A 26,814-nucleotide genomic window follows, 5' to 3' on the forward strand; every position below is an offset into this window, starting at 1 on the left:
AATAACAATCCTGAATTAGTTCAATCCGGATGACAGTTTTTCTGATGAAGCTAGTTACAAGCAAGAGAAATATCCAATGACTAACGAAGGTGACAGAAAGCAAGTACTCCACTGTACAAGATACGATCTGTTAAAGAGAATCACGAGAAACCAGAACATTTTGAGGCATCCTGAAAATCTGCTTTCAGTGTGAGCTGCTCAGACAACAAATACCCTTGCTAAACCAAATATCTCTAACCAACAAAAACTAGTGGAGAATGCCACGTGGACTCTGACATGGGAGTAACTGTAGCTGCCGTTTTATAAATCTTTCATGATGTGCTAAGGATTCTCATCCCATGTGTGACCTCAATCAATGCTTTACACCAACACTGCAAAGTATTCAGTAACCCCATTTCACAGCCAAGGCATCTGAGGTGGAAAGGGGCAAAATAAAGTGACACCACTAGTCAGTAGCAGGGCTTCGATCTGAACTGAAGTTGGCCTAATTTGAAACCCCTTGCTCTTTAATTCTCATTTTCCCTTTACAGAAGATGATGATGGTGATGATAATAATAATAATAATAGAAATAATTCTAAAGACTGTTGGTGCTAGACTTAGGTCAGAAAGCCTTTCTATAAGCCAGGGGGGTTTGAGCTTTATCCTGTGGAATAGTAGAGCGTAGGCAGTACACGATGTTAAGCAGAGGAATTAACACCAATAGGCAGAAACTCATTATTCTTTGTTATAGAACTTGTTATCGTGTGCAAATTTGTTTTTAAAATGTGGAAACAGCATTCAAAGCATGCCGAATTCAGCATCAAACCGTCGATGATATTCAAAGGTATGTGCACTGAGGTTTCTAAACACTGACTACCGTGGCAGAGCAGAAGTAATTCCTATTTCTTAGTAAGTCAATTGTCTTAAGCGTTATGTGGGTGTCTTCCAGACCTTTTCTCTTTTCTATAAATCACTGAGCTCTAACTGAAGACTTATTAGGTGGAAAAACTCTAATAAGTAGTAATTAGTATGTTCTTAAAAGTGTTCACGTTTCATTTAAGTGGGATGAAGAAGAGAATGACCGTGTCATCTCTCGGTGGCTGTCATCAGTACCGAAAATCCTTCTGAAGGACAGGTAACATATGAGCCAACAGGTGCAACTTAGGGCACAAAACGGCGTAACTTCTATTAATCCCTGAGGGTCCTAATGGAACACACTTTAAATGAGCTAAGAAAGTAAGACAACTACTCTTTAAGCTTTCTTGGCAGCAGTCATTCTGGTCTAACTTTTCATTATTATACCTCTATGAAATTGATGGATTATTCCGTGGAAAAACACCACTGAAATGTTGTATTGCTTCAATTGCTTCCATCAGACTCACGTACAAAAATAAGAAAGAATATGTGGGCTTTGACCACACATCCGTATTCCTCTTTTGTACAAAAAAGTACAAAGTGTTTGTCTGCAGAGTTGGCTAAAACCACAAAAACACCACCACCACATTTAAGACCACATTCACCCTAGAGAAAAACTGACCCTGATCGACATCATTAAGAGGCATTAAACCTGTTTGTCTTATTCATGCAAAATGGCTTAATGATTAGAAAACAGCAACACAAATATTTTGGAAGAATGAGATACCAAATCACGTACGTGACCATTTCACTGAGAGCCTTTCTTTGCTGTACGCAAAGACAGCATGGTGCACCTAAAATATGTAAATGCCTACTATATATAAAATAGATAACCAACAAGGACCTACTGTACAGCACAGGGAACTCTACTCAGTAATCTGTAATGACCTATAATGGAAAAGAATCTGAAAAGGAATATATATATATATATAATCAAAACACTTTGCTGTACATCTGAAACCAATGCAACATTGTAAATCAACTACATTTCAATAAAAATTTTTTTAAATATGTAAATGCCACTTTACCATGTGAGCACTGTTTGGGTTAAGAGAAAAGAAAGTCAATCATGTATGTTTTGCATTTATGTTTTACATTTGTTAGACGATAATTTTTTTTTAAAAAAAAAGGTAAAATCATACTCCCATACAAATAAAACATGAACAAGTAAGTGTCAAAACTTTTATTCAATTAAACACACTGGTGAGGGAACAGTAAGATGTTACAACTGATTCCAAGGAGAATTCAAAGAACAGGCACGTATACAGCAGTCAAGAATGTTGAAATGAATTTGCTGAAATGATGTAAAATTGGTCAACAGCCAGAGACAACCATGCACAGATAATCATTCCCCCTGACAATCACATACACCACTATCACCTTTCTAAGACTCACAGAATTGAAAATTAGCTCAAGGACAATCAGTAACAGAGACCAGGGTGGGACAGAGGTGGGGTGTCCACCAGTGGAAACACCCTGTGATTGTACTGTTCCCATTTTCAATGCCTCTCACTATATTCCCATCACAAAAGGCTGAGTAAATCTACTAAAAGCAGTAAATCACCAAAGTGTAATGTCCAATAAATTGTTCCAAAAATGGGCTACGGCTCTCGGTGGTAGCAAGGATGCACTCTGAAATCCAATTCTATCTGCATCAAAGCATGTATTAAAAAAATAAATGTTCTTAAAGGAAATGATTTCTCTGAGGCAGAAAACATTCTGAAACGTGGATATGCACCTCGATATAAGATGTAGGCTACCATTATATTCACACTGAAAGGAAACAACGGAAGATACGGTTCACAGTCTCTCAGTAGAGGTCCACAGAGATTTAAGGGCACATAAGGAATGTCAACATTTGCTGATAAAGAGAATGATTTATGAAAACCTCATCCTTCATGCGGATTTCCCACTCAGATTACAAACCAAACAGAATTACCATTACCACCTCACTTTTATTAGTTGCTAGCGCATGTTAAGATGAAACACTGAGGAGACTGACACAGTACACAATTATATAACTAAAATAAATATGTACATACACATATATACATAAAAGCATATACATATACGTATATATATTTTACATTTTCCAGCCAGGGTTGAGAACAACGAAGAAGAAAAAGAAATAAACCCAAATTATTCAAATACTAAACATGACTATTCAAGCGACAATTTCCATCTGTGTTCTGGGCTCTCTCTCTTTTGCTTTCTGTCTGTCACGTTACAGTTCATTGACCCTTTAGAGAGTGTGGGCCAGACCCTCGTGGGATGAGAAGGCTTCACAGGCTGAAGGACTGTTTACGTGGAGGTCTGGGAGCTGGGCTTTCCTCTGCCCTTCTCCTGGGCAGCGTGGGCCACACGTGTGGGCGCAGGGGCCTCTCACTCATAGGGTGGCAGACCGAACAGCTCGGGCTGGAAGTCCTGCAGGGAATCCAGCACGAGGGTGGCCTTTGTGGTCAGGTCTCGGTTTAAGTTTCCGTCGGGAACCATGACCACCTGCATCCCAGCTGCGAGGGCGGCCTCCACCCCATTGGGAGCATCTTCAAAGACCAGGCACTGTGGGGTGAGGAAGAAAGAGAGGGTTGAGACGGCCTTCTCTGTAACCACACGTCTAGACTGGGCTTTCATTGCCCGCACCACCGTCAGCTGAGTCAGCTCGGTGTTCTGCGTGACACAGAAACGGAGTGGAGGCTGTCCGGTTTATGGTTTGTGGGGAGAAGAGGGCGCTGGCCCTTCTGCAGCCCGAGTGCGTCCCACCACGTCACTTTACAGGGAAGAGGTCCATCTTGGCCCCAAAGTGCTACCGAAATGTGGCACAGCTGAGTGGAAAGACTGGATTCTCGGTTTACAAATTTATTTTAATTGAATCATAAGAATCTGTTCAATTGATAATTGACCATGCTGAGCATGAGAGGAAGTTGTGAAAAGTAAGAAAAAATACGCTTTTTAGGTGTAAAGTGACTTCAGAGCTGGCAATGTTTCAAGTACTGCAGTTTGGAAATTAAACCGTTAGGATGTTTTAGTGAAAAACTTAGCCCCTGGGGGTACCCGTCACGCACCAAAAATCTCCCGAACACAAAGACTGAGTACCAGGTGCGGTACCTGTTCCAGCTTATTCAGACACCACCACTAAACGGGAGTGTCTGTGCCCCCGCTCGCGTCAGGAAGGTCCTCAACGTGCCATCCTGTGACCATCGCTACTGCGAGTTTCACGTCAGGACTCGCTCCAAATGCGAGGCAGAAGTCTACCCAGCGGTGAACGGGTGTGTCACCTTTTTATCACCTTCCCTCCGAGGAGAGCACCCACTGAGAAAGTTTCCCTTGGCTCCTGGAATCCCACACTGAATGTGAAAGCAGCTTTAGTCTTTTCCATTAAGATTCTGTAGGGGCTGGACATGTATAAAGAGGGCTCCTCCCGGCACCTCTGAGATGCTCTCCTGTGCCCCTTCTTCTCCACAAGTGCCCGAGGACGCCCGGGGGTGGCCCATGTTGGACCTGACAGTCTCCCCCTCACGTCCTCCCAGCCCCCGGCCCCCCTGCCACTGATCACAACGACTGCCCCCAACCCCACTTCATAGGTCGCTGCGGTCCCAGCCGCATGTGCTGGTGACCTGGAAACGGCTCCTGGGCACCAGCTGCCAGGTGCAGCCTGACACTAGAAGGTCTGCATCCTCTGATGTCTTTAAGTCAGTGGAAAACGCACAACACACACAAACACATACACATGCTCTCACACTCTCACTGCTGGTCTGCTCTGGAACAGGTTCACTGACTTCTTTTCTTTCCCTCCCTCCTTCCCTTTCTCCTGGAGGCTGAGCCATTTATGAGCTGACTCCCCCCAGGGCCGAGGTGAGGACCGAGTGAATTACTACTCGTCACAACAAGCCAGCACTAGGCACCGCAGAGAGCGGGCTGATGCCCGGGACACAGCGCTGAACTGGACGGTCCTGGGCACACGGAACACCCAGTCCCACTGCCTTCCTGTCAGGCTTCCTGTGGCCCCCCGTCTTGTTTCAAGCTCTCTGCCTCTACCGAGAGAAGACGGTTTCCCTCTCAGGGGGGAATGACTCCGCTTAGGCCGCCGAGGTGCCGTTTCTTAGTTATCTCATTCAGAGAGTTCCTGCCGGTGACGTTTCCGTCCCTGACTTTCTAAAGTTATGACCTGACCGTATTCTAAACGTCCCTGTTGTTTTACCTGGGACCATGGACAGGCACTTAAATGTCACCTGCTGACATGTTGTTCTTTGAATACGTGAGATTTTTAGGCTTTGTGCAGGCCGCGTGTGAGCTTTCAGCGGGGTGGAGGAAGAGATTTTGTTGATTCCTTGGCGTAACAGTGCTTGGCTCCAGTTGTGAAAACAGCTTTTTGTATTTGTGGGAGGGAGGCTCCTTCCAAGGAGCATGTGGGCAGGTGTGAGGAAAAGGTGGTGGCTCAGAAACCGTGGCACTGAGCAGAACAGGGGCCCAAGACACCTGTCCTCATCTGAGAACAGTGGTCAGCCCATTCACATGTGACAGCTCACCCGCATGCCCTTTAAGCTCCAGGAAATACAGATGAATGCCCACGTGCTCTGTCCACATGCCGTTTAAGCTCCAGGAAATAAAAGGAGGAACGGTGGCATGATCGGGAAAAGCTCCGTAGGTACTTATGGTTAATACAGGCGGCGTAATTGACATACCCTGTTTCTGAAGGTTTCACTCTCTCTGCAGGCGCGCACCGTTTATTGGTTTCTGTTTCCAATTTATCCTTTGTCCCCACCTAATTCTGGAATGAATCACCCCAACGCAGCACGGAGATGTGAAACGCGATGTTTAGGACGCATGCGGCAGAGTGAAGGGTGGCAGGCATCAGGGAGGCCAGCCTGAAGGACGACAGGGAGGAGGGATGTGTGAGGCTTGTGCAGCAGGAGGGCCGTTGGAAGTGTGTCCAGGCAGATAAGTAAGGCTGGGCGCTCGAAAGGACTCAGGGCAAAGCCCGGCAGACAGGACGGGGAGTTTGCACACAGCCTCTTGATGCCGACTGTCTGAAAGGTCAAAAGCGATTGTAGTCTGTGTTGTAAATACGGTCGGAAGAATAGCAGAAACCCTGATTGTATACATTGTGTCAGGAGCTCCTAAAGTTCCTTTCCTTTGCCTCCTCTCCTGCGGCCAACAAACGCCTTCCACGAGTGCCAGCTGGACCCTTCCCGTGGGTCAACAAGAATCCGAGAAGTGCGGAGAAGTTAAAAGAGAAGTTGACGTTTTTAAAAGCAGACTGTAATAGGGAAGAACAAATACGACTCCATATTGGATCTGCTTCTTTAACTTTACCCTTTGTACGCTATTGCTTTAGCTTCCAGTTAAGAATGTTGCCTGTAGCCTGAAATACACAGGAGAGCCCATTCTCAAGGCTCTGACCTTTAAAGGTGTAACACCTTCCCATTCAGGTAGAGATAAAAAGTTGCAGAACAAAGAATACCATTTGTCTTACTGGAGGTTTACATGAACACCGCGACCGGACCTATGCGGACAGTTGCAAGAACAAAGGATTCTGGCACCAAGAAGTTTGCTGCGACTATCCACGCTGCTTCTTCAACTTGCCTCTCAAAATGCTTTGCTGAAACCCCTGAGGGAGTCTGGAGTTTTGGGGGCATGAGCCACCGTCTGCTTGCCAGGCACTGCGGTAAACCTTTCTCTGCTCCAGACTCCAAAGTCTGAGTGCTGTTTGGCCTCAGCGTGCGTCATCGGGCGCACACGCCTGCGTTCGGTATCAGAATCGGCCAGTGCATTGGAGGGTGTATGATACAGGAAACTGGACCCCTCGGTCCCTCTGCCCCGGCCTTGCCCTCCTCACACAAGCTGAACAGAGCAGCCAAATGCAGGGCAGGAACCACACACACGACGCGGATCCTGCGGAGGACAGCACCAGCGATGGGTCCAGGTGGCCGACCCCAGCCCTGGCAGCACACGGACAGCACCGGGAATCGTAGGGCTTCCCCTCCTTCTTACAAGGAGCAGAAATACAAAGCAGAACAACTAGATTTTGGAGCACCTGTGAAAATGCCTCAAAAGGTTTTTATGTGCTCCTTATGCTGTGCCCTGATTCCTAAGACCTAATGGTCTTCTAAGGACCACTCGTAGGGAAAGTTACCCAGAGCCTAGAATCGTGGACACTGTATGAATAGTCACCGCATGGCTTGTCTCTCTACTGAAACCAAAGAATAAACCTTTGAAAGTTACCTGGAAAGACTATGCCTGTTCATAACAGGACTTAACAGTCATAAAACCACTGAATCATAAAACCACTGAAAGACATAAGCTAAAGCAATACAGCTCACACCTTACACAAACAAAAAGGAGGAAGTATGTTTTCCCGGCAAGTACCAAAATATGTCCAGGCAGTTTCTAAGGGCCACATGTGGCTAACAGACGCTGGCCTTTGTCTCTCTTCTTCCTTTTCAACACTTCATTGTTCCCTCAGTGACCAGACCAGCCCTTCCCACCCAGAACTGACTGGTTGCACCTAACCTTAACTCGCTCACACCTACTTGTAAAGTGTGACTGGAGATGTGTACTTTGGTGTCTGCCGAAGAAATGTCCCTGTAAGAAAGGCTCTGCAGGGGCTGCAGCAGGTGCAGAGGCCAGGGGAGTAGAACGCCCGCCCTCCCTCGCCCACCTGCACATGCACCTCGGCCCTCGGCCCAAGATTCTGTGGACGGGTGTGGATGCAATCGTTTCACCAGTGCAGTGAGTTTTGGAGCACAGCACACATAGCAGGTACCCCAGGACACACTTCCAGTACTTCAAGGAAGCTGCCGGTCAGGAGTACTCTTCTCACAGCTTGTGCTTGGCTGTAAGCAGGCAGGGCTGCGGGGAAGGCGCCCTCTCATGGTGCCAGGCCGGGAGTGGGTACATGAAGACCGCCTGCTGAATTCGCAGAGGTGGCGGAAGCACCCTGGTCGGGACTCAAAGCAACACAGGGGCCGCAGAGTGTCACCCTCGAGGGCAGCGGCCAGCCCAGCCCTCTCCTGTCACTGTCATGGCTGAGGGATCTGAGCCTGGGAAGCTCAGAGGTGAGCTGAAGGTCACACCAGCAGGCAGGTGACAGAATTTGGGAACTGTGCCCGGGTCTCCAGAATCCAATGTTCTTTTTCACTTTACCAAGCTGAAAGCTAAAATATATCTGAATTCCATCTCCAGGAGAGCAGATGAGCTTAATTAAACTGTAGCTTGAGGGGTTTAATTTAGAAAGAATGACATTTCCAACCACCAGGTAGGTGAAGGGAAGTATTTCAGGGGCTTATAGCTCACGGAGGTGCCGAACCCACTTCTCTGAAGGTGCTCAGACTCAGGAGCGCCCTGTAAGGCGGCCCACGTCCGCGACCGTCGCCCACGCTGCTCGTCTGAACCACGGGCTGGGGCGGGGTAGCTAGGAGGTACTTTCAACAGGAGCATCAGGGAACTAAGATGGCTCATGTGGTAACTATGGAATTGCACAGAACTGAACCTTTGTCTGACGGTGGCGGAGAGAACGCAGGGAGGTGGATGGGATTAGGGAGATCCTTCAAAGGCAACAGGGAGTTTGATGGACAATGCCCTGGACGTTGACGCAAAGGAGAGTCCGACCTTTCTGATGCGGAGGGCACTGGGACTGCCATTTTGGTGGAGGGAAAGAGAGCTTGCTTTGTGACAGCCTGGGTTTGAGTCCACTGTGGGAGGGTCTGGCAGAGAGATGAGGGGCCTGCCTATGTCGTGGGTGAGCGGAGTGGGGCTGGGTGTGAGCGGAGTGGGGCTGGGTGTGAGAGGAGGGGGGCTGGGTGTGAGAGGAGGGGGACGGGGTGTGAGAGGAGGGGGGCTGGGTGGGAGCAGAGGGGGGCTGGGTGTGAGCGCACGGGGGGCTGGGTGTGGAGTTGCAACCAGGAGGAGGGAAAAGGGGAGACAAGGAGGGGCCCGAGACAGCCTCGCATTTCTCTGAGATGAGCAGACGGCCCAGGAGGGATGGAGCTTCAGCGACAGTGGGGGGCAGAAGGGGAACCAGGTGAGGCAGCAGTGGGGCAGGTGAGCTGCAGCCCCAGAAGCAATGTTGGACCCGTCTGCTAGGTGTGTCATCAGATGGCCTGGGGCCCCCTCCCCTTACTTCCAAGGGATGGTTTATACACTGGGTTCCCACACGTTCGGAGTTATGGCCCTCACCGTGCTTTTCCTCATCAGCTCAGGCCAACAGGGACTCATCTTCAATCCCATGCACCTATTCCCTTCAGGTCCAGACCCACCTGAGATGACACTTGATAACTAATTTTACATTTCAAACAAGTACAAGTGTACATTTTAAGTGGTACACTTTTCTGGAACTAGTGAACTTGTTCCATGTGATTACATCGTCTCTAGGGAAGGAAGCTTTTCCTTTTGCTCAGTAACACACAAACTTTGACATGAAGTCACTCTGGTTCACTCTGAAGCCTCTCAGGGCCTGGCATTACGTGTATGCAAATTTAAGTACCCCTAAAGCAGCATCCGTGATTTTTCGTTATATATAAAGCCATGGATAATCCAAATCTAAGCACTAAAACAGTTTTCAACTAAACCACTACTTTTAAGTTGAAACTTCCACTATATCACTTCTGGCAGTAGATTTGATTCTATACATTAATTTTATAGTATCAAGTTCAATTTTCACACTATGAGGCATGAAAACTTTGAGGAGGTCTTAAAGTTTTTTGATTAACTTTTTATTAACAGTGCTCATATCTAAGGTTTAAGTTTTACTGGTCTCCTTGTTCTTTGTCAGTGAATTACCCATAAACAAGTACCACAGTATTGTGATAGCAAATATGTATACACTTCATTACATGTTTACTTAAGTACTGTTGTAAAAATGACTGAAGTTTGCATGTGTTTTGCTGTTAATTACTACTTTTGTTCATATTCTTCATCTTTTTATCTATCCATCCATCCACCCATCCACCCATTCATCCATCTATCCACCACCCATCCATCCATCCACCCACCATCCATCCATCCAAGCATCCACCCATCCATCCATCCCTATCTACCTACCTACCTACACACCCACCCACTCATCCACCTATCTATAGGTAAAGCAGATTTGAACTGTGCCGTGGTCTTCTACGTAAGTGTCTGATGCTGAGGTCAGTATCCCCTGCACACTGCAGAGCTGCTGTCTTACTGAATTAATTTTAGTCTGAAAATAAAAGAATAAAGCCAGTACTGAGATAAACATATGCATAAAAAAATCCTCTAGAGTTACAGGCTAGATACACGAATGAATCACACCACTAAATGGATTCCTTTTCCTTTTGAGGAAAGCCTTTGAAAAATGTAGTATTTAACAACTTGGCGGGCATGGGCGGGAAGCTTCCTAAGGAATTCTCTGTCATTTTATTCATGAAAGCTACATCGTGAGGCCCTCTCGTTGTCCATCTTAAAGTATGTGCGTGTAAATTAAGTGCTGAGCAAAGGACTTCAAGTAGCTCAAAAACCTTTTTCTCATTTTCTCTTTTAATAATACAGATTCTGTGTTCACCACTTTGTCAGGAACCACTGAAAAGCCCAGCAATGCTCTCAAAGGCTCTGCATATTTTAAAGATTCATAAAACAAGTGTTATTTGTTTCTAAATGGTCATCAGAATACTTTCTTTCATCTTCCTACCTCTTCTACATATTCAAGTAAATGGGCAAAATCAGTGTTTTCCTCGGCCTTCTGCACGATACTCGTGAAACACAGGTTTGACTCAAGGTCCCTATTAGTTTCACGTGTTGAGAGCTAAACTATGACACCAGCCTTGAAGATTATCCCCCTGCATGGCTACCATGTCGAAATACATACTACGGGCCGAATTGTTTTCCGCAAGATTCAAACGTTAAACCCTAACACCCAAGGTATTTGGATACAGGGTCCCTAGAATGGTTTTCAGGTGAAGTGAGTCCCAAGGGCGCCCTCATCAGAGAGGGTTAGGGTCCTTCCAAGAGGAAGGGGAAGCTGCTCTGTCTGGCCCTCCCCTTGCGCTCACCTGAGGCAGAACCTGCCAGAACCCTCCTGTTGGACATCTGGCCCCCAGAACCGCGAGGATACGCGTGCTGCTGTTTCAACCCCCCAGCCTGTGACAGTGCGCTCTGGCCGCCCAAGCACACTACTACAATACGTCTAACAGAGAGCTGTGTGTAATCTCCAGGTAGCACTCTCTCGGAGGAAGAACCACTCGGAGGTTTCTTAGATCACAACTGCTTGCAGTTTGGGGAAAGGAAATAAATGTTTCCTGGATGACCTAATTCCACAAATGCCTAGAAGAGCAGAAGCACAGCACGTTTTGTCTGCCTTTGGGCATAGCTACTGAAGAGGCTTAAGCCATAAACAGAATTATCACAGGACAGAGGGCGCCTTTGAAGACCTGCCCAAGTGATTTTTCCACTCCGCCTGCAAACGTCGTGTACAGGAGGGGCTGACAGTTACTTTGGGAAGCGATACACACGCAGGGAAAGCCTATGTAATTACTGGACCTGGAGGGGGTTAAACTCTTCGTTCCCAAGCGAGGGGACGGACAGGCCGCTGTTCTGGGAGTTGACATGTCACTGCTGCCGATGCAGGAGGCCTCTCTTCAGTCCTCTGCATGCGAACAGCTGTTACTTATGGCCCAGCCACCTGTTTACAGGTGATGACAGGCCTATGAAGGCAAGGCCCTCAAGGATTTACTCTCTGGTACTTACTCTCTTTACTCGCCTGAATCCTGAGAACCCACTGAGTGCCCACCAACCAGATGAAAGCTTTCTTTTACACACAACCGTAGCTAATTCAGCACTTCTGGAAGTGAAGATGTGCTTAATTCCAGGGGAGGCTTCTGATCTTTTTCTTCATCTCTCAGTAGTTGTATTAATGTTCATTTCTAAACATCCATCAACAGAGGAATGCATAAAAAAGATGTGGTACATATATACAATGAATATTACTTGGCCATAAAAAAGAACGAAATTGGGTCATTTGCAGAGTTGTGGATGGACCTAGAGACTGTCATACAGAGTGAAGTAAGTCAGAAAGAGAAAAACAAACATCGTATATTAATGCATATATATGGAATCTGGAAAAATGGTACAGATGATCTTACTTGCAAAGCAGAAATAGAGACACAGACTGTAGGGAACAAATGTATTGGATACCAAGGGGGAGAGGGGTGGGGAGGAATTGGGAGATTGGGATTGACATATACACACCACTGATACTATGCATAAAATAGACAACTAATGAGAACCTACTGTAGAGCACAGGGAACTCTACTCAGTGCTCTGTGGTGACCTAAATGGGAAGGACATCCCAAAAAGAGGGGATATACGTATACGTATAGCTGAGTCACTTTGCCGTACAGCAGAAACCAACACAACATTGTAAAGCAACTACACTGCAATGAAAATAAAATAAATAAAATAAAGATAAACTGTCTACTAGGACGTCATTAGGTACGAGGTTTCCAGAATGTTCTTTGATGCAGCAGTCCAGAGAGATCTACTGCAAAAAGGAGATTCTTCACATTGAATGAGGGACTGGAGATTCGTGACATACAAAAATCAGCATAAAAAAAGTTTCCGGAAGGACTGCCCTGGATAAACCCATTGTTTCAAGTTTGATGGAGAAGTTTTGCAAATGTGGAAATGTTTTCAGAGAAAACCAATGAACGTCCCCCATAATTAATGCTCTGAGGAATACATCTGGGAAAAGCTTCAAGAAGATACACCTGACCATGGCAAACTTCACATTAGTGCAAATAAAGTCCTTGGCCTTTTTTCTTGGAATGGTCTGAATCCTCCCTGTACATAATAACTTTAACTTAAAACGCTTATAATGAATAAAATCAGATGATGCAAATGCTCACTTTAAACGTCAACCAGCTCTGGCACTTGGGTTACGCTTTTATTTCACTAGGAACGGAAGTGCGTGAAGACATAAGGAGCTCTGGGCAAAGGGTGCGCAAGAGGTCGCGTGGTCAGGTCACCCCGGAGGGGCAGGGGACACTGTGGAGACGCATGAGGTCCCTGAAGGTGGGCGCAGAGCAGTCAGGAAGGCATCCTGGGTCCACGTGGGCCAAGAAACGTTCTCAAGAAGTATAAACAGCAAGCCCTGAGTTTGCAAGTCTCTTCTTGGGGTTTGCCAATGCGGGGGTGGGGCATCTACCAGCCAAGGGTCCAAGCTGACCCGAGCCCTCTGCATCGTGTGGATCCCTGTGTGGCCACAGACCACACCCTGGTTTTCTGCTTCTTGGACACTGGCCAGTGGACACTCAGCACGGTGGGGTGAGAGCCACAAAAACTACCCAGGACCGGGGCGCTCTGTGGTCCTCCAGGGACCCCAACACGTGCCCCAGGGACCATGTGCCGCAGGCGCTTTTAGCTGCTGGTAAAAGAAACAGCGCAAGTACTATTTACCTTCAAAACAGACTATAGCAACAACAGCAGCGTTTGCAGGCAGAACAGTCAAGTAAAGGACCAATAAATATAGCATTGTATTAGCTTTCTTCCTCTACCTTGAGAATATATTAGTGGGGTGAGAATGTTTCATATCCCATGCATTTACCTTCTTATAGACTTCAATCATTTCAGCCTCTGACTCAATTTTAGTGTCTAATAGAACAGGGGCAGTGAAGAGCTCCGACTCACAGGCACTGATACGTCATCCCAACTGGGTGAGTCCTGGTCCAGCCTGGAGCCAGGCCTGCCTGCGAGTGTGGCCGCCAGCCTCCTGGTGACCAAGAGCACCTCAGGACCTGCAGACAGGGGGCAGTGGGTCAGCAGCCAGGTGCTGTGCGGAGACTCTGGAAGAATCAGGAATGTGAACCCCTACGGAATATGATGTAGAAGCAGCAAAGAACAACGTAGAGGGAGAAAGTCAGCAGCAGAGGGCCTGGGAGAAGCTTTATTCCTGCAGCAAATGTCATTTCTAACATTTCTAATATTCTTATCTCCGTCCTATAAGTGGGAAAACTGGAACTGAGAGTAGGCACTGCGGTGGGCAGACTGGTCCCCAAAGATGCCCACCCCTGAAGCCCCAGAACCTATGAATGGGGTCCCTTACACGGTAAAGGGGACTTTGCAGAAGGGCTTCAGGCTATGGAGCTGGAGACAGGGAGGGTGTCCTGGCCGAAAGGTTGGGGGCTCCTCTAGCCAGGTGTGCCCCTAAAAGCGGAGCGCCTTCTCTGGCTGGAGGGGGAGAGATGCTGCAGAAGGAGTGACGTCAAGCATGAGCAGAGTCGGATGCACCAGTGCTGGCTCTGTGATGTAAGACCCACTGTCAGGACCAGAGTGAGACCTCGAGGGGTTGAGGGAGGAGCCCAGGACACCCAGCTAGGAGACGGGGACTCCAGTCCTACCTATAAGGAGCTGGGTTCCACCAGCCACCTGATGAGCCTGGGCATGGTCCTTCCCTAGCGCCTCCTGGGAGGAGCCCAGCCAGCCAACATCTTGGTTTCACGCCTGTGAGACTTGGAGCGGAGGACCCAGCTATGCCAGGCCCGGAATTCCAACCTATGGAACAGTGACATAAAAATCTGCGTTGTTCTAAGTCCCCAAGCTTGTGGTCATTTGTTAGGGCAGAGGTGGAAAGGAACATGGGCAACTGGTCCAATGTTAAGCACCAAAATTCACATTTAAAATTCACAAAATTCACCTGGCTAACTGTGGAGAAAATAATACAGTATACAACCAGCACACCCTCTGATTGTGCTAAGAGGCCTTCAGCTAATAAAACAAACCATGCTCTAATTTGCTGATGGTCCACAGAAAGGACCCTGGCAAGAAACTCCCAACCCAGTGGCCAGTCTTCTTTACTTGTGCAGAATTCACATCCCAGTTCCTTCTGCATTCACCTGGGGACCGATGCTGCTGTGTTTTAGAAAACAGGGAGGGATTCCATCTTCATCCAGTTTACGCCCAAGACTCTTAGAATTAGGAAAGCTTTGAAGAACTGGTCCAAGACCCCCAGCATCCCTCAAAGAGATTTGGATCCTCTTGCCAGCATTTAGGACAAGCTGTTGCCAAGTCTGGACTTAAACAAGGGGGAACCAGTCATCCCCACTGGCCTGGGATTAGGTGGGTCCCTGGAACATGGAGATTCAGAGCTAGCACTGCACAGGATCTGGCCGATGGCGAGGACTCAGTCACCCTAGTTTAAACAAACAAAGTTCCGGGGATGTAGCCACTGGGGACGCCCTCTAAAAAAAGATCACCCTTGAATCTGTCAGATGCCGTCCATGGAAATTACTGGGGACTATTAACTCAGTATTTGTTTAAGCTAGCATACGAGTAATCCAGTGTTTCTGAGGTATCTTGTTCATTGTCGCTGCCTAAGAAGCCTTTGCAGACAGACTTTTTTTACCCCAATACAGCAACCCCCCTTCCCCGCTGATGACAGGCTAGTAACACAGAAGGGGAAGCTACGAGAGAGCCCTGGGGTCACCAGCGAGGGAGGAAGCGGCCGGGCAAAGGGGCGCTGTCAGGAGCCAGGCAGAGCGACACAGAATCAGAGCTAACGACACGAGCACACACGCGGTTTACAGCTTTACAAAGGCAAAGCTGGGAACGCAGGAAGACGTTCTTCTTAGCCCTGGCAGTTGAGTCACTGCTCCCCGACCCTAGCAGAACTCTGTGTGTCTATGAAGGTTACCTGTGGGCACGACTATTTAATTTTTCACAAATCCAAGATACAACTCATCCTTCTCAGTGTCTGGAGCCCTGTCAAATTTTCATTCTGTGATGGTGGCTTAAAATAGATGGGTTATATGTACATGCTGTTACGAGGGCCTAATGAGAACCATCATTCTTTCTGACTGCCGATATGTGAAGACTGCACAACCACACGTACAAACACACACAGAACAGAGAAAACACGTGGTGCAACACAGGGCTCACAGCTCCTGGTGCGGTCTGGGGTGGGGGGCGGGGGGGTCCCTGGGGCTGGCATGGGACCAGCCGGCTCAGGTGGGAGCCAGACCAAGGGCTCCTGGAAAGCAGGACTCCCTGAGGCCCCGTGGGAGATGAAAATCCTTGGGGTGAAGGCAGGACTTGAGGTCATTCAGAAATGCAGAGGCCGGGCAGCTCGGCAAACAGAGGCCTTACCGCTGGCCAACCAGAGGCTGAATATTCACAGGAAGAAGCAGGAAAGTGACGATGGGGAGTTGGGGGAAAAACAGGGACCGCTCGGTGGTGAAGGGGGCCCAGAACATGCCACGGGAGCCCAAGGATTATTCTGAGCTGAAGACATGGGAGATCAACAGCTGCAGGGCAAGGCTTTTTCTAAATTCTCCTTATCTTCCTAAAAGCAAAGCCTCCCTAAAGAATGCAACTGCCATAAATCCCCTCCCCAGGAGCTTTACAACCCGGGAAGGTTGACTTTTATGGCTGAAGAGAAGTCTGCACAGGTCAGAGCCTGGATAAGAAACTGTGTAAACAGACATCGTCATACAACTACCACGTCTCACATCTGTTCTCCTAAGAGCCCATTCATGTTTCCTAAAAGTCGTCTCTTCTACCAGAAGCGCCCCTCTGTCTCTCCCCAACCCCTATTAAGATGGTATATAAGCCCCAGGTGCTCACTGCCTCCTTGAATCATATTTTTCTGGGAACTGCCTCATGCTTACACAAATAGAAATCTGTATTTTCTCTTGTTAATTTCTTCTGTCCGTTTAATTTACAGGCCCCCAACCACCAAACCTAAGAGGGTACAGAAAACGTTTTTTCCCCCCTCGACAATGGAATTTGGGAAAGCAAGCAACCTAGTCCACAGAAAGTCAGTAGGGATACCAAGCAAAGGCAGGCTGGATGAAAGAAAAGATGTGTAATGGGAGGAGTTATGAAAGGAATAGTTGAGATCTTTTTTTTTTTTTTTAATGAAGTAAGGGAGGGCCTGGTACATCAGGTTGCAAGAGACGTGAAATAATACCAAGACCAGTGACCAGAGGCCTCCGTATTTTCCTCAGTGGTTCTGGGTGACAGGAGAAGACGGGCATGAGGCCTGGGCAGCAATGGCCAGGGATGTGCAGTCTCCCTGAGGCCCCGAAGGTGGCTGACTACGGCCCAGTGACTCTCCACACCGCCAGGAGAGACTCGAGCACCACTATGCCCCTAATGGGGTGTTCAGAAGTGAGACACTGACTAAAGAGTATGCAATCCCCCAAAGACAGAAGCGCAGCTCATCTCACCTGGCCACCAAGTTTTAACTTTCTTTTCTTTTTTTTTTTTTTAATTTTATGTATTTATTTATTTATTTGTTTATTTGGCTGCTTTGGGTCTTCGTTGCTGCGTGCGGGCTTTCTCTAGTTGTGGCGTGTGGCCTTTTCAGTGCAGTGGCTTCTCTTGTTGTGGAGCACAGGCTCTAGGCGCGCGGGCTTCAGTAGCTGTGGCTCAGGGGCTCAGCAGTTGTGGCTCGCGGGCTCTAGCGCGCAGGCTCAGTAGTTGTGGCGCACGGGCTTAGCTGCTCCGCGGCATGTGGGATCTTCCCGGACCAGGGCTCAAACCTGCGTCCCCTGCACTGGCAGGCGGATTCTTAGCCACTGCGCCACCAGGGAAGTCCTGTTAACTTTCAATCTGCCAGAAGCAACGCACCCACTTGATTCCCATTATTCTGGGAGGTGAAGTAGCTCTTCCAGCAGCAACACCTGACAGCCTACACCTGTCTGCAGACTTTGGCCATATAGACAATACACAATAAAAAGAGATACAGAGAATGATTTTTAAATTAACGTGTTTCTTTGTCAAGAGATTATGTAAAATATATTAATTGCCATTTCACATATTGAAAAGTCAACTCAGGTGATGACTTCTGTAATTGAAGAAATGGTCTGAGTGTTATATGATGAAGACATTGTACAGTTAATCAGAACTCAAGTTAAAACACATTTGCCATTTTTTAACTCTCTAGGTATATAAAGGCTTAATGTGCGAGACTTTCTTCAAAACAAAACAAAAAAGTAATTCAAAAGAAAACTCTGGGGACTTCCCTGGTGGTCCAGTGAGTACAACTCCGTGTTCCCAATGCAGGGGGTTCCGGGTTCGATCCCTGGTCGGGGGAACTAGATCCTGCATGCGTGCCACAACTAAGAGTTCACAAGCTGCAACTAAGAAGTCTGTGTGCCGCAACTGAGAGCCCACACGCCACACCTTAAAGATCCCACGTGCTGCAACTAAGACCCGGGGCAGCCAAAATAAATAAATAAAGTAACTATGATTCTTTAAAAAAAGGAATAATTGTTCATTTAAAAAAAATCCTGAAATTCAGCTGTGAACATTAACAAGAAAAATATGTATCCAAAGTAGTGACTGCCATGCTTTTAAAAACTGATTTCAGGTTTTACTTGTAACGTAGTAGTAAATATCAACACAAGAAATCCTGTGTAAATGATGGCATTTTTATTTTGCAACAAAGACGTGCATTTTTGCGGCGAGGCACTGAAATGGCAGAGCACACACACCCAGGGGGGCTGGGGTGACTCCCGGCTTGCTCCCTCAACCTGCCCCGGACTCTGAGCACCGCCGCTCCTGTCTGCAAGCCTCCAGAAGCTCAGGGGCTGTGAAAGGTGGGGCAATGATAACCTCTGCCCTGCGGGGCCCGTGGGATTCAGTGGGGGCTCCCGCGTGCCAGGCCCCCCGGCACACAGGCGCTCAGTGAGTGCGTCTGAGCATGGAGATGGGTAAAGTGACTTCTGAAGATGGCACCGTACTTTTGCATATCTTAAGCACAAAAGAACGATACATAAATAACTTAGGACATCTGAAACGAACACTTGCTGAATGCCAGCTCTGTTAGGCATCTTCTCCTAGTAAAACGGTGACTAACGTGACAACATAAATTCCCCCTTTTATGCTACTTGTGCTTTACTACAGTCCTATTAGTACCACTGTACCAGATTAATTTGGTGACACGCACAGAATCATAAATTCCCAACGGCAACCGTGACTCTCTCTAGGGACTTGATAACTGCATGAAATGCCCTTCAACTCCGAGGCTCGTCACCCCTATATGCTGGCGCCTGCACTGCGTCAAAGAGGAAGCAGCAGGACACAACCTAAGAGCAGTGTCATGCTTCCATGAGCCTCTCTGCAACTGCTTGCTGAATTTGGAAGACAAATGCAAGTACAAAACGGGCGGTGGGCCTCCACAACCAGGAGACGACCAACACTGTCCTTTCCTCCTACAATAGGCACATCTGAGGAAAACCCAAACACCTTAACTGTGTCTGCCTAGGAAACAGGACAAGACAGGTTTCATTTCTGCAAGACAAATAGCTGCATCAATAAGTGTGGGTGACTAACAAGGGTAACTGGTGGAGAGCACTTCTAGGAGCGAGACTACTCCTCAGATACGCACGTGCTCATTTTCCTTTGATGTGCCTAGAACACTGTCACCGTGGGCAACAGGGATGTCCGAGCTCTGCCTCGGCGCCTCGGCGTCTCACCAAGGGGAACTCCCGCCCGTACAGACTGGAGCCACACAGCCGTGCCCTCCTCTCCCGCAGCTGCACTGCAACTGGCCTCACGCAAAGCCGGCGTGTGGTCTCCCCATAAACTTGGTTCGCACACACACTTGAAAACCTGGCAACGCCATGTTTCCATGAATAGGGTGCCCGGCAAACGAAGGACTGCCTGGAGTAGAAAGAAAGGCAGCACCCTCCTCCCTGAACAGCCAAACAAAGGAGGACACGACGGGTCAGCACCTCATCTTCTCAGCTGTGAAGACGGCTGCAAGCAGGCGCTCCTACTCTGAGCTGCTCCAGAACCAGTCTGCTCAGGGAGGCACCTCACTCTACCTGCACCACACAAAGAAGATGGCCCTTCTAGGAGGAGTGTTTTATCACCTGAAGGGATGGGAGATCCTTTAAGAAGTTCTTAGGGAAGGAGAACGCATTTGTATGGAATCTGTCGTAGGATGGCAAACACGTGGACTCAAAGATGTTCTGATGTAAGAAGCAGAACCACACTGCAGCCAGGACCCGTCCCACCAGCCCTGAGGCCTCATCTTTGACTCTGTGGCTTAGTGGCTGGGCCATCGCAGGCTCCACCCTGGTCATGCAACTGCTGAGTTGAATCCGTCCGCGTACTTGTATTGCGAGGAACGCACTGCCGCCATCGCTCAATGATATGCAATGATTCTTCCGGCTGTCGCATAATAAAATATATATATATTTGGCCTTTGCCCCTGGTTTCCAGTACAGAGCTCCTAAAACCCTTGGCATTTCCTGGGCAATCAGAACATTTTTCATTATTCGTAATAATCTCCTTTCAAGCACATGTCAGCTTATGCTAATGAGTGACGGTCCTGGGCCCCAGATGCCTTCGGGATGGGGGCTGGTGGACAGAAGGACCAGGCAGGATTAGAGCGCTGCAGCTTGCACCCCAGCCCAACCTGCAGGCCCGGCGATGCAGTCAACAAAGGCCCATGGTTTAACCAGCAGTGCCAGGCAATGGAGCCTCCGCAGAAAGCCCTAAGGTTCTCGGAGCTTCTGAACACAAGGGGGTGCTGGGAGGGTGGCGTGCCCAGAGAGGGCATGGAAGCCAGCACCCTGGCACCCAGACCTTAGGCTAAGCAGCTCTTCCACCGGGCTGCTCCTGAGCTGTACTCCTACACTAGACCAGTGAACGCAAGTCGCGTCTTCCGAAGTTCGGTGAGTCATTCTAGTGAATTATAACAACCGGGAAGGGGGCTGTGTGGGAACCCACGTCTGTGGCCGGATGGGAGAAGCACGAGGGGCCTGGGTACCTCGTCAGAGGCTGGCATCCGCAGCAGGGGCAGTCTCGGGGGCTGAGCCCCCAACCCGGGGGTCGGCGCCGACTCCAGGTCCTTAGCGTCAGAAGTGCGCTGAATCGTGGGACGCCCAGCAGGCGTCTGAGAATCAGAGGAAGCCCGAGGGGTTACACAGCTCGACGGCCCTTACAGGTTCAGTATAGTCAGTTAGGCCCCGGGCCCAAAAAACACATCACTCAACAACGTTCGCCACTGTCAGCTGCATCGGGAGGCAGGCTTTTGAGTAACCTTCCCTGCGCTCGCGGTTAGTGTGGCAAAGGCCGCGTTAGTGACAGGCAGACGGTGAGAAGATCTCTCACGGAAAGGCTCTTCCCTGCACCCGTGCCCCACGAAGCACCGCACCCTCGGATGCAGGGACCAGGCGGGAGCACCGTCACCCTGAGGGACGCCCCGCCTGCTGTGGACACACGTGGGTCACCAGCAGCAACCGCTCTCGAGAAGCCCCAGGTGTTCTGGAATCTGCCTCTGCAGGTGGCTGAGGCTTCTTCCCCCTCCTCCGTCTCACCAGCCCCCATGAGCCGCGCGGAGACTCAGCAGAAGCGAACAAGCCCCGTCGCGCACTCTAAGCACTCTTCCTGGGCTCAGACACCACCTCCCCAGCTCCAGCACGGACGGCATAAGGAAGCAGCCCACAGAGGCAGGACAGAGCTCCGCCTGCGGCCCCCTGGCAGGGGAGAAACCGAGAAGCATTTGGGGGGAGGGGTGGTGAGCGTTGCTGACTTACGTCTGAATTGCTGAACTGCAGGAAACGTGTGTGTCCAAGGCTGCTCGTTACAAATAAGGACACCGTCGCCATGCATCACTGAAGGCCCCCCTTCCCTGCAAAGTGCCCGTCAGGCAGTGCTCTGCGAAGCCTAGGCTTTCTTACATTCGGGCACCCCAGACGATTCTGGCCGGGACTCACTGGCCAGGTGACTTGGGGTGGCTGCACTCCGCCACAAAACGAAGGGATCTCCCCACGCACCTTCCACCCGGCGACCCCACTGCCCTCTCCTTGAGTCCTCGGGAGTGCCGCGCAGCAGCTGTCCACGTGGACACAGAGACCCTGCGCCTGCGCACGGCATAACCTGCACGCCCGCGCCGCTTACCTGCTCCACGGGAGCGGCGGGAGAAAACCTGCGGGCGCACGCCAGGAAGATGTCTGGCTCCGGCTTCCCACTCCTCACTTCGGGGTCATCGCCGAGGACGACGTGATGGAACAAGCTGAAGAAGCCCTCGTGTCTGCTGGTCTTCATCTGGAAGGATGCGGTCCCTGAGCTGGTGGCCACAGCACAGGGCACGCCGTGCTTCCGCAGGTGGTGGATCAGCTTCTCCACACCTGGGGGCGGGGGGGGGGGCGTCAGTGATGATGGGGAGCAGAGGTACCAGCCGCAGGCCTCCAGGGACACTGCGCCAGCTCTGCCGCCCTGGCTCTGCTGCCTCTGCCCAGACATCGTGTGAGCTCACACTGTCCTGACAGGGGTCGTCAGCACTGGGGCATCCCCACGCAACACAAACGTCAGAGAGCGATTCAGGGCTCAGCGCTAGCACCTCCCAAAGTAACAGAGGTGACGGTACCGGGATGCTGCTGCTGTGTTCGTCAATCCTATCGGAGCCAACCCAGGGAAGGGCCTCTGCACTGAGTACACAGGGCTTCGTTTTGTTTTGTTTTAAAGCAATGAATACACAAGGACTATGCTTTTGGTGTTTTCTGAGGAAACTCTGTATTGTACAGAAAGCAATTCAGCATTCCTCATACTGCTGGACCCTGAACCAGCCCCCATCAGAGGCTGAAGGGAAAGGTCGCTGCTGAAGCAAAGCTGCAGGACCACCTACCAAGGGGTCAGACACTGAAAAGGCTCTGCTTAACGCAGCTGAACAACAATAACAACAACACACCACGTGAAAGACACGCTTCCGCGTTCCTATCAACGGTGGTGGTTAAGTCCAGGAAACACGTAGGTTAATGTATTATCCTTGGAGCCAATTAAGAGACCGCCAGTTATAAGAAATGTGACAAAAATGACAGTACTTTCCACCTTCAACACACCCGATTACAACAACAGTAATGTCTAAATCCACACAAAGGTTTATCTAAAATAGTATCTTAAATAATCAGATAATCACGGCTGTTTCAGTAAGTACATAAGGCGATGTCCCTAGTTTCTCAATTGCTACAGAAAAGATTGACACGTTTTTCGATACCTGAACCCATTCAGAAAGGGAACAGATACTGTGATCCTTCAGAGGAACAGTCCTATGAGGTGCTCAGAGGAAAATGTGGACCTCAACTCCACGCCAAGACAACTAAATCAGCAAAATCTAGCACTTGGATGGATGTAAATGTCAGTGTCCGACATCCAATCAAAATTACCATGCTTGCAAAGGAGGAAATACAACCCATAACCAGGAGAAAAAGGCAATCAATAGAAATGAACACAAATATGGAAGAGATGATGGATATCAGCAGATACTGACCTCACATAACAGCTTGGTAAATATAATTACGCCCAAGTCAGGGACTGTCAGAATGGAAAAACAAACAAAAATAAAAGTGAGACCCAAATACACGCTGTCTGCAAGAAACTTACTTTAAAGATAAATACTCAGATAGGTTAAAACTAAAAGGATTGAAGGACTTTCCCGGCGGTCCAGTGGTTAAGATTTCACCTTACAGTGCAGGGCGTTCAGGTTGGATCCCCGGTTGGGGAGCTAAGATCCCACATGCCTCGTGGCCAAAAAACCAAAACATAAAACAGAACCAATATTGTAACAAATTCAATAAAGACTTTAAAAATGGTCCACATTAAAAAAATCTTAACCAAAAAAAGGATTGAAAACTATGTATTATGTCACTACCCATCAAGAGTCAGTGCAGCTGTACTAACAAAAGACAAGTGGGCTTTAGAACAACGAATGACAGTTATCAGGGATAACTAGGGATGTTTTGTAATGACAAATAGGTCAATTCATCAAGAAGATATAGCAATTCTAAACGTGTATGCACCAAATAACAGACCTTCAAAATAGGTAAAGCAAAAACTCAAAGCACAGAAAGGAGAAAGATGTTTCAAATTCCTCTCTCAGTAGTTGACAAAACAAGTAGACAGAAGATAAGTATGGTACTGCTGACTTCAAAAACACTATCAAGCAACTTAACCAAATGGACATTTATATAACACTTTACCCAACGACAGCAGAATACATATTATTTTCAAGTGCATATAAAACATTCAACAAGATAGAATACACTATGAGCCAAAGAACAAGTCTCAAAATTTTTAAGTAACTGAAATCATACAAAGTAATTTCCCTGACCATAGGAGAATTAAAATAGGAATGGTATTTGAAAAATCAAAAACTGGAAGAAAGAAAAGAAGATCTACAATCTAAGATTTTATCTTAAGAAAGTAAAGAGAAAAGAAAAAATAATAAACTCAAAACAGAAAAGAGAACGTAGAAAACTGATTAAACCAAAACCTAGTCCTTTAAAAAGATCAATTTAACTGGTGGGCTCTTAGCTAGACTGATCAAGGGAAAAAAAAAAATCCAAGTTTATCGCAGTGAAAGAGAGACAGCACTACAGGTCCTTAAAATCATTAAAAAGGATACAAAATATGACAAGCAACTTCATGTCAATAAATTTGCTAACTTAGATAAAATGGACACGTTCTTTGAAAGCTAGAAAGCTCACTCAAGAAGACGCTAATAACCTAACTAGCCCTAGGTCTATTAAAGAAATTGAATCTGTAGTCAAGAACCTTCCCAAATCTAGGACTGGATGGCCTCACTGGTGAATTTAGCAAGCATCTCAGAAAGAAAGAAGAAATAAAGAAACTGCAAGAAATTGGAGGGAACGCTCGCTTCCCAACTCATTTTATGAGGCCAGCACTTTCCAGATACCAAAGCCGGACAAAAGTCACACAAGAAAACTACAGACCTGTATGACTTCTGAACACATATGCTTAATTTCACACTGAAAGGAATTTCCAACCAGTGTGAAAGTATTCTACGTGAAGGGTTTCTATGGGGTGTGAATCTATCATGTGAAAACATGAAAAAACCACAGCATTCAAGATTGTTTGCAACAAGCACTGATTAACAGCATGGAGAATTACACTTACCGGTTAAATTTCAGTTAAAAAACCCTTTACTTAACGGATGAATTAAGATGGATGAAAGAAAGCCTAAAAACAAACAGACATCCAATAATCACCTCTGTCTGGATACGGTGATTAAAGCTGAGTATCAACGTGATTTGAATTTAAAACAAAATATTCAAATTGTATCACACGATAGTAAACCAACATATTAAAAAATAATGGAGCATATTTAAACAGATGCTTTCTCTAAAACCTACTGGAAAAAGAAAACTTTGCTGGAAAAGTTCTCTGGTGCTACTGATTTTAAAAATTTAAATATATTTTATCTCATTTTAGCTTATCCTTCTAACATTTCTAGTTCTGTGAACATTTCATAATGTACCTAATGTAACAGCAGAGTACTATACATAAATAAGTACACACCAATAAGCCTATATTGGAGTGAGTACTCAACATTTTTTTTTTTTTTCCGGTACGTGGGCCTCTCACTGTTGTGGCCTCTCCTGTTGTGGAGCACAGGCTCCGGACACGCAGGCTCAGCGGCCATGGCTCACAGGCCCAGCCGCTCCGCGGCATGCGGGATCTTCCCGGACCGCGGCACGAACCCGTGTCCCCTGCATCGGCAGGTGGACTCTCAACCACTGTGTGTGGCTCAGTTTTGTCCACTGTCACACAGCAATGATTAATGTTCCCGGTGGTGGAGTTGTGAAGGAATGCCTGTAAAGGGGCCTGCACGTAAAAGCACACACAGGAAGGTAAGGCCCCAACAGATGTCAGCCATGGTCACCACCATTACATCACACTTCAGGTTACAGTCAGTAATGAATCACTCCAACGTCCTGATACATTACTGCCTGACTCCTTCAGAAATTCTGTATCATTCATTCATTCAGTCACTCATTTATTTTTTAAGTGAACAAAAAATTTTTGTTTTTAAATCAGGGAAATAATCTTTTAAAAAATTAGGCCTATTCTGTTTGGGTTTGAAACACACACACACACACAAACCTGAGACACTTTTGTATCCTTTAAATACTGTACACCAACTTTTTCTTATTCAGTCACTCTGAGAAGTAAAAGACTGAAAATGTGAAAGGAGTTCTGTCCTGTGGAGAAGCTGGTTCATTAGGTACATAAATGAAATCCACTCAACAGCCTGTAGCCTTGGTGTGCTTAAGTCGGTTTCAGGGCAGGGCAGGAAGACAGACAGCTCTTGCTACAAAGAAGCCACACTCACAGGATTGACCTACAGGGGAAGAAATAAGAAATGTGGAGCATCAGGGATCCTGATAGAAGAATGTTTCCGTTTGACTTCATCCTAGAGACCTAAGATTGGTGAGAAAGGACACAGAGGCTGCCACGAAAATGGATTTGAAAATGGAAAAATGCAGAAAAGATAGCGGACATGAGTTCTTTCAGGCGGTGCCGTGGAATTCAACTGTTGAGTGGGTATATCCATGAAACCTCTAACTAGCTGAGGCATCATTTGTAACACTTCACCCTGAACCCAGCGAGGGTTCACTCCCGGGGGGAGTGAACAGGACCCAGGGGCAGATGATACCACATAGCAACAGACACACCGTGTGTTTCAGGAAACACAGAGCGGCTGCTGAGTCTAGAACTCTGCAGGGATGCACAGGAAGGTGAGGGTCATGTCACGATGTCAGCCCGGGGGCTCAGCTGATGCAAGCGCCCAGTCACGTGGCAGGGGAACAGACACCCACACCGTCCTGGCACGGGTGCACTGTGCAGGGCTCTGCTCAGCCTAGACCTCCACACGTGCGTTCCTCAGACAAGGCTCGGCCCCTCCTCACCCCGACTTGCATGTGTAAGGGCGTAGGCAGACCACCTCTCCTAGACGCTGACTGTGCCCCTGCCTGAAAGGTGAGCAGCCCAACACCACAGTGTTACAGGTCACAGGGATGCCACCAAGGGCAGTGGGTCAAACGGTGCCCCCCCAAAGATATGTCCGAGCCCTGAGCCCTGGTGCTTCTGAACGTGAACTTATTTGGGACAAGGGTCTCTGCAGATGTGATGAAGGACCTCCAGAATGAGAT

General features: G+C 47.9%; 1 protein-coding gene across 1 annotated transcript in view; it reads right to left on the reverse strand.

Moving 5' to 3' along the window:
• Positions 1–1,949: 1,949 nt before the first annotated feature.
• PUDP (pseudouridine 5'-phosphatase) overlaps positions 1,950–26,814 on the reverse strand; it is a 71,115-nt gene continuing 46,250 nt past the window's right edge. Inside the window, exons 3-4 of the mRNA XM_030837314.2 lie at positions 21,764–21,993; positions 1,950–3,454 (exon numbers count right to left, since the gene is read on the reverse strand). Coding sequence (XP_030693174.2) covers positions 3,278–3,454; positions 21,764–21,993 — 407 coding nt within the window. The 3' untranslated portion in view covers positions 1,950–3,277. The remainder of the gene's footprint in view (positions 3,455–21,763; positions 21,994–26,814) is intronic.

The sequence above is a fragment of the Globicephala melas genome, chromosome X (assembly GCF_963455315.2).
Source record: "Globicephala melas chromosome X, mGloMel1.2, whole genome shotgun sequence".
Taxonomy (NCBI): Eukaryota; Metazoa; Chordata; class Mammalia; order Artiodactyla; family Delphinidae; genus Globicephala; species Globicephala melas.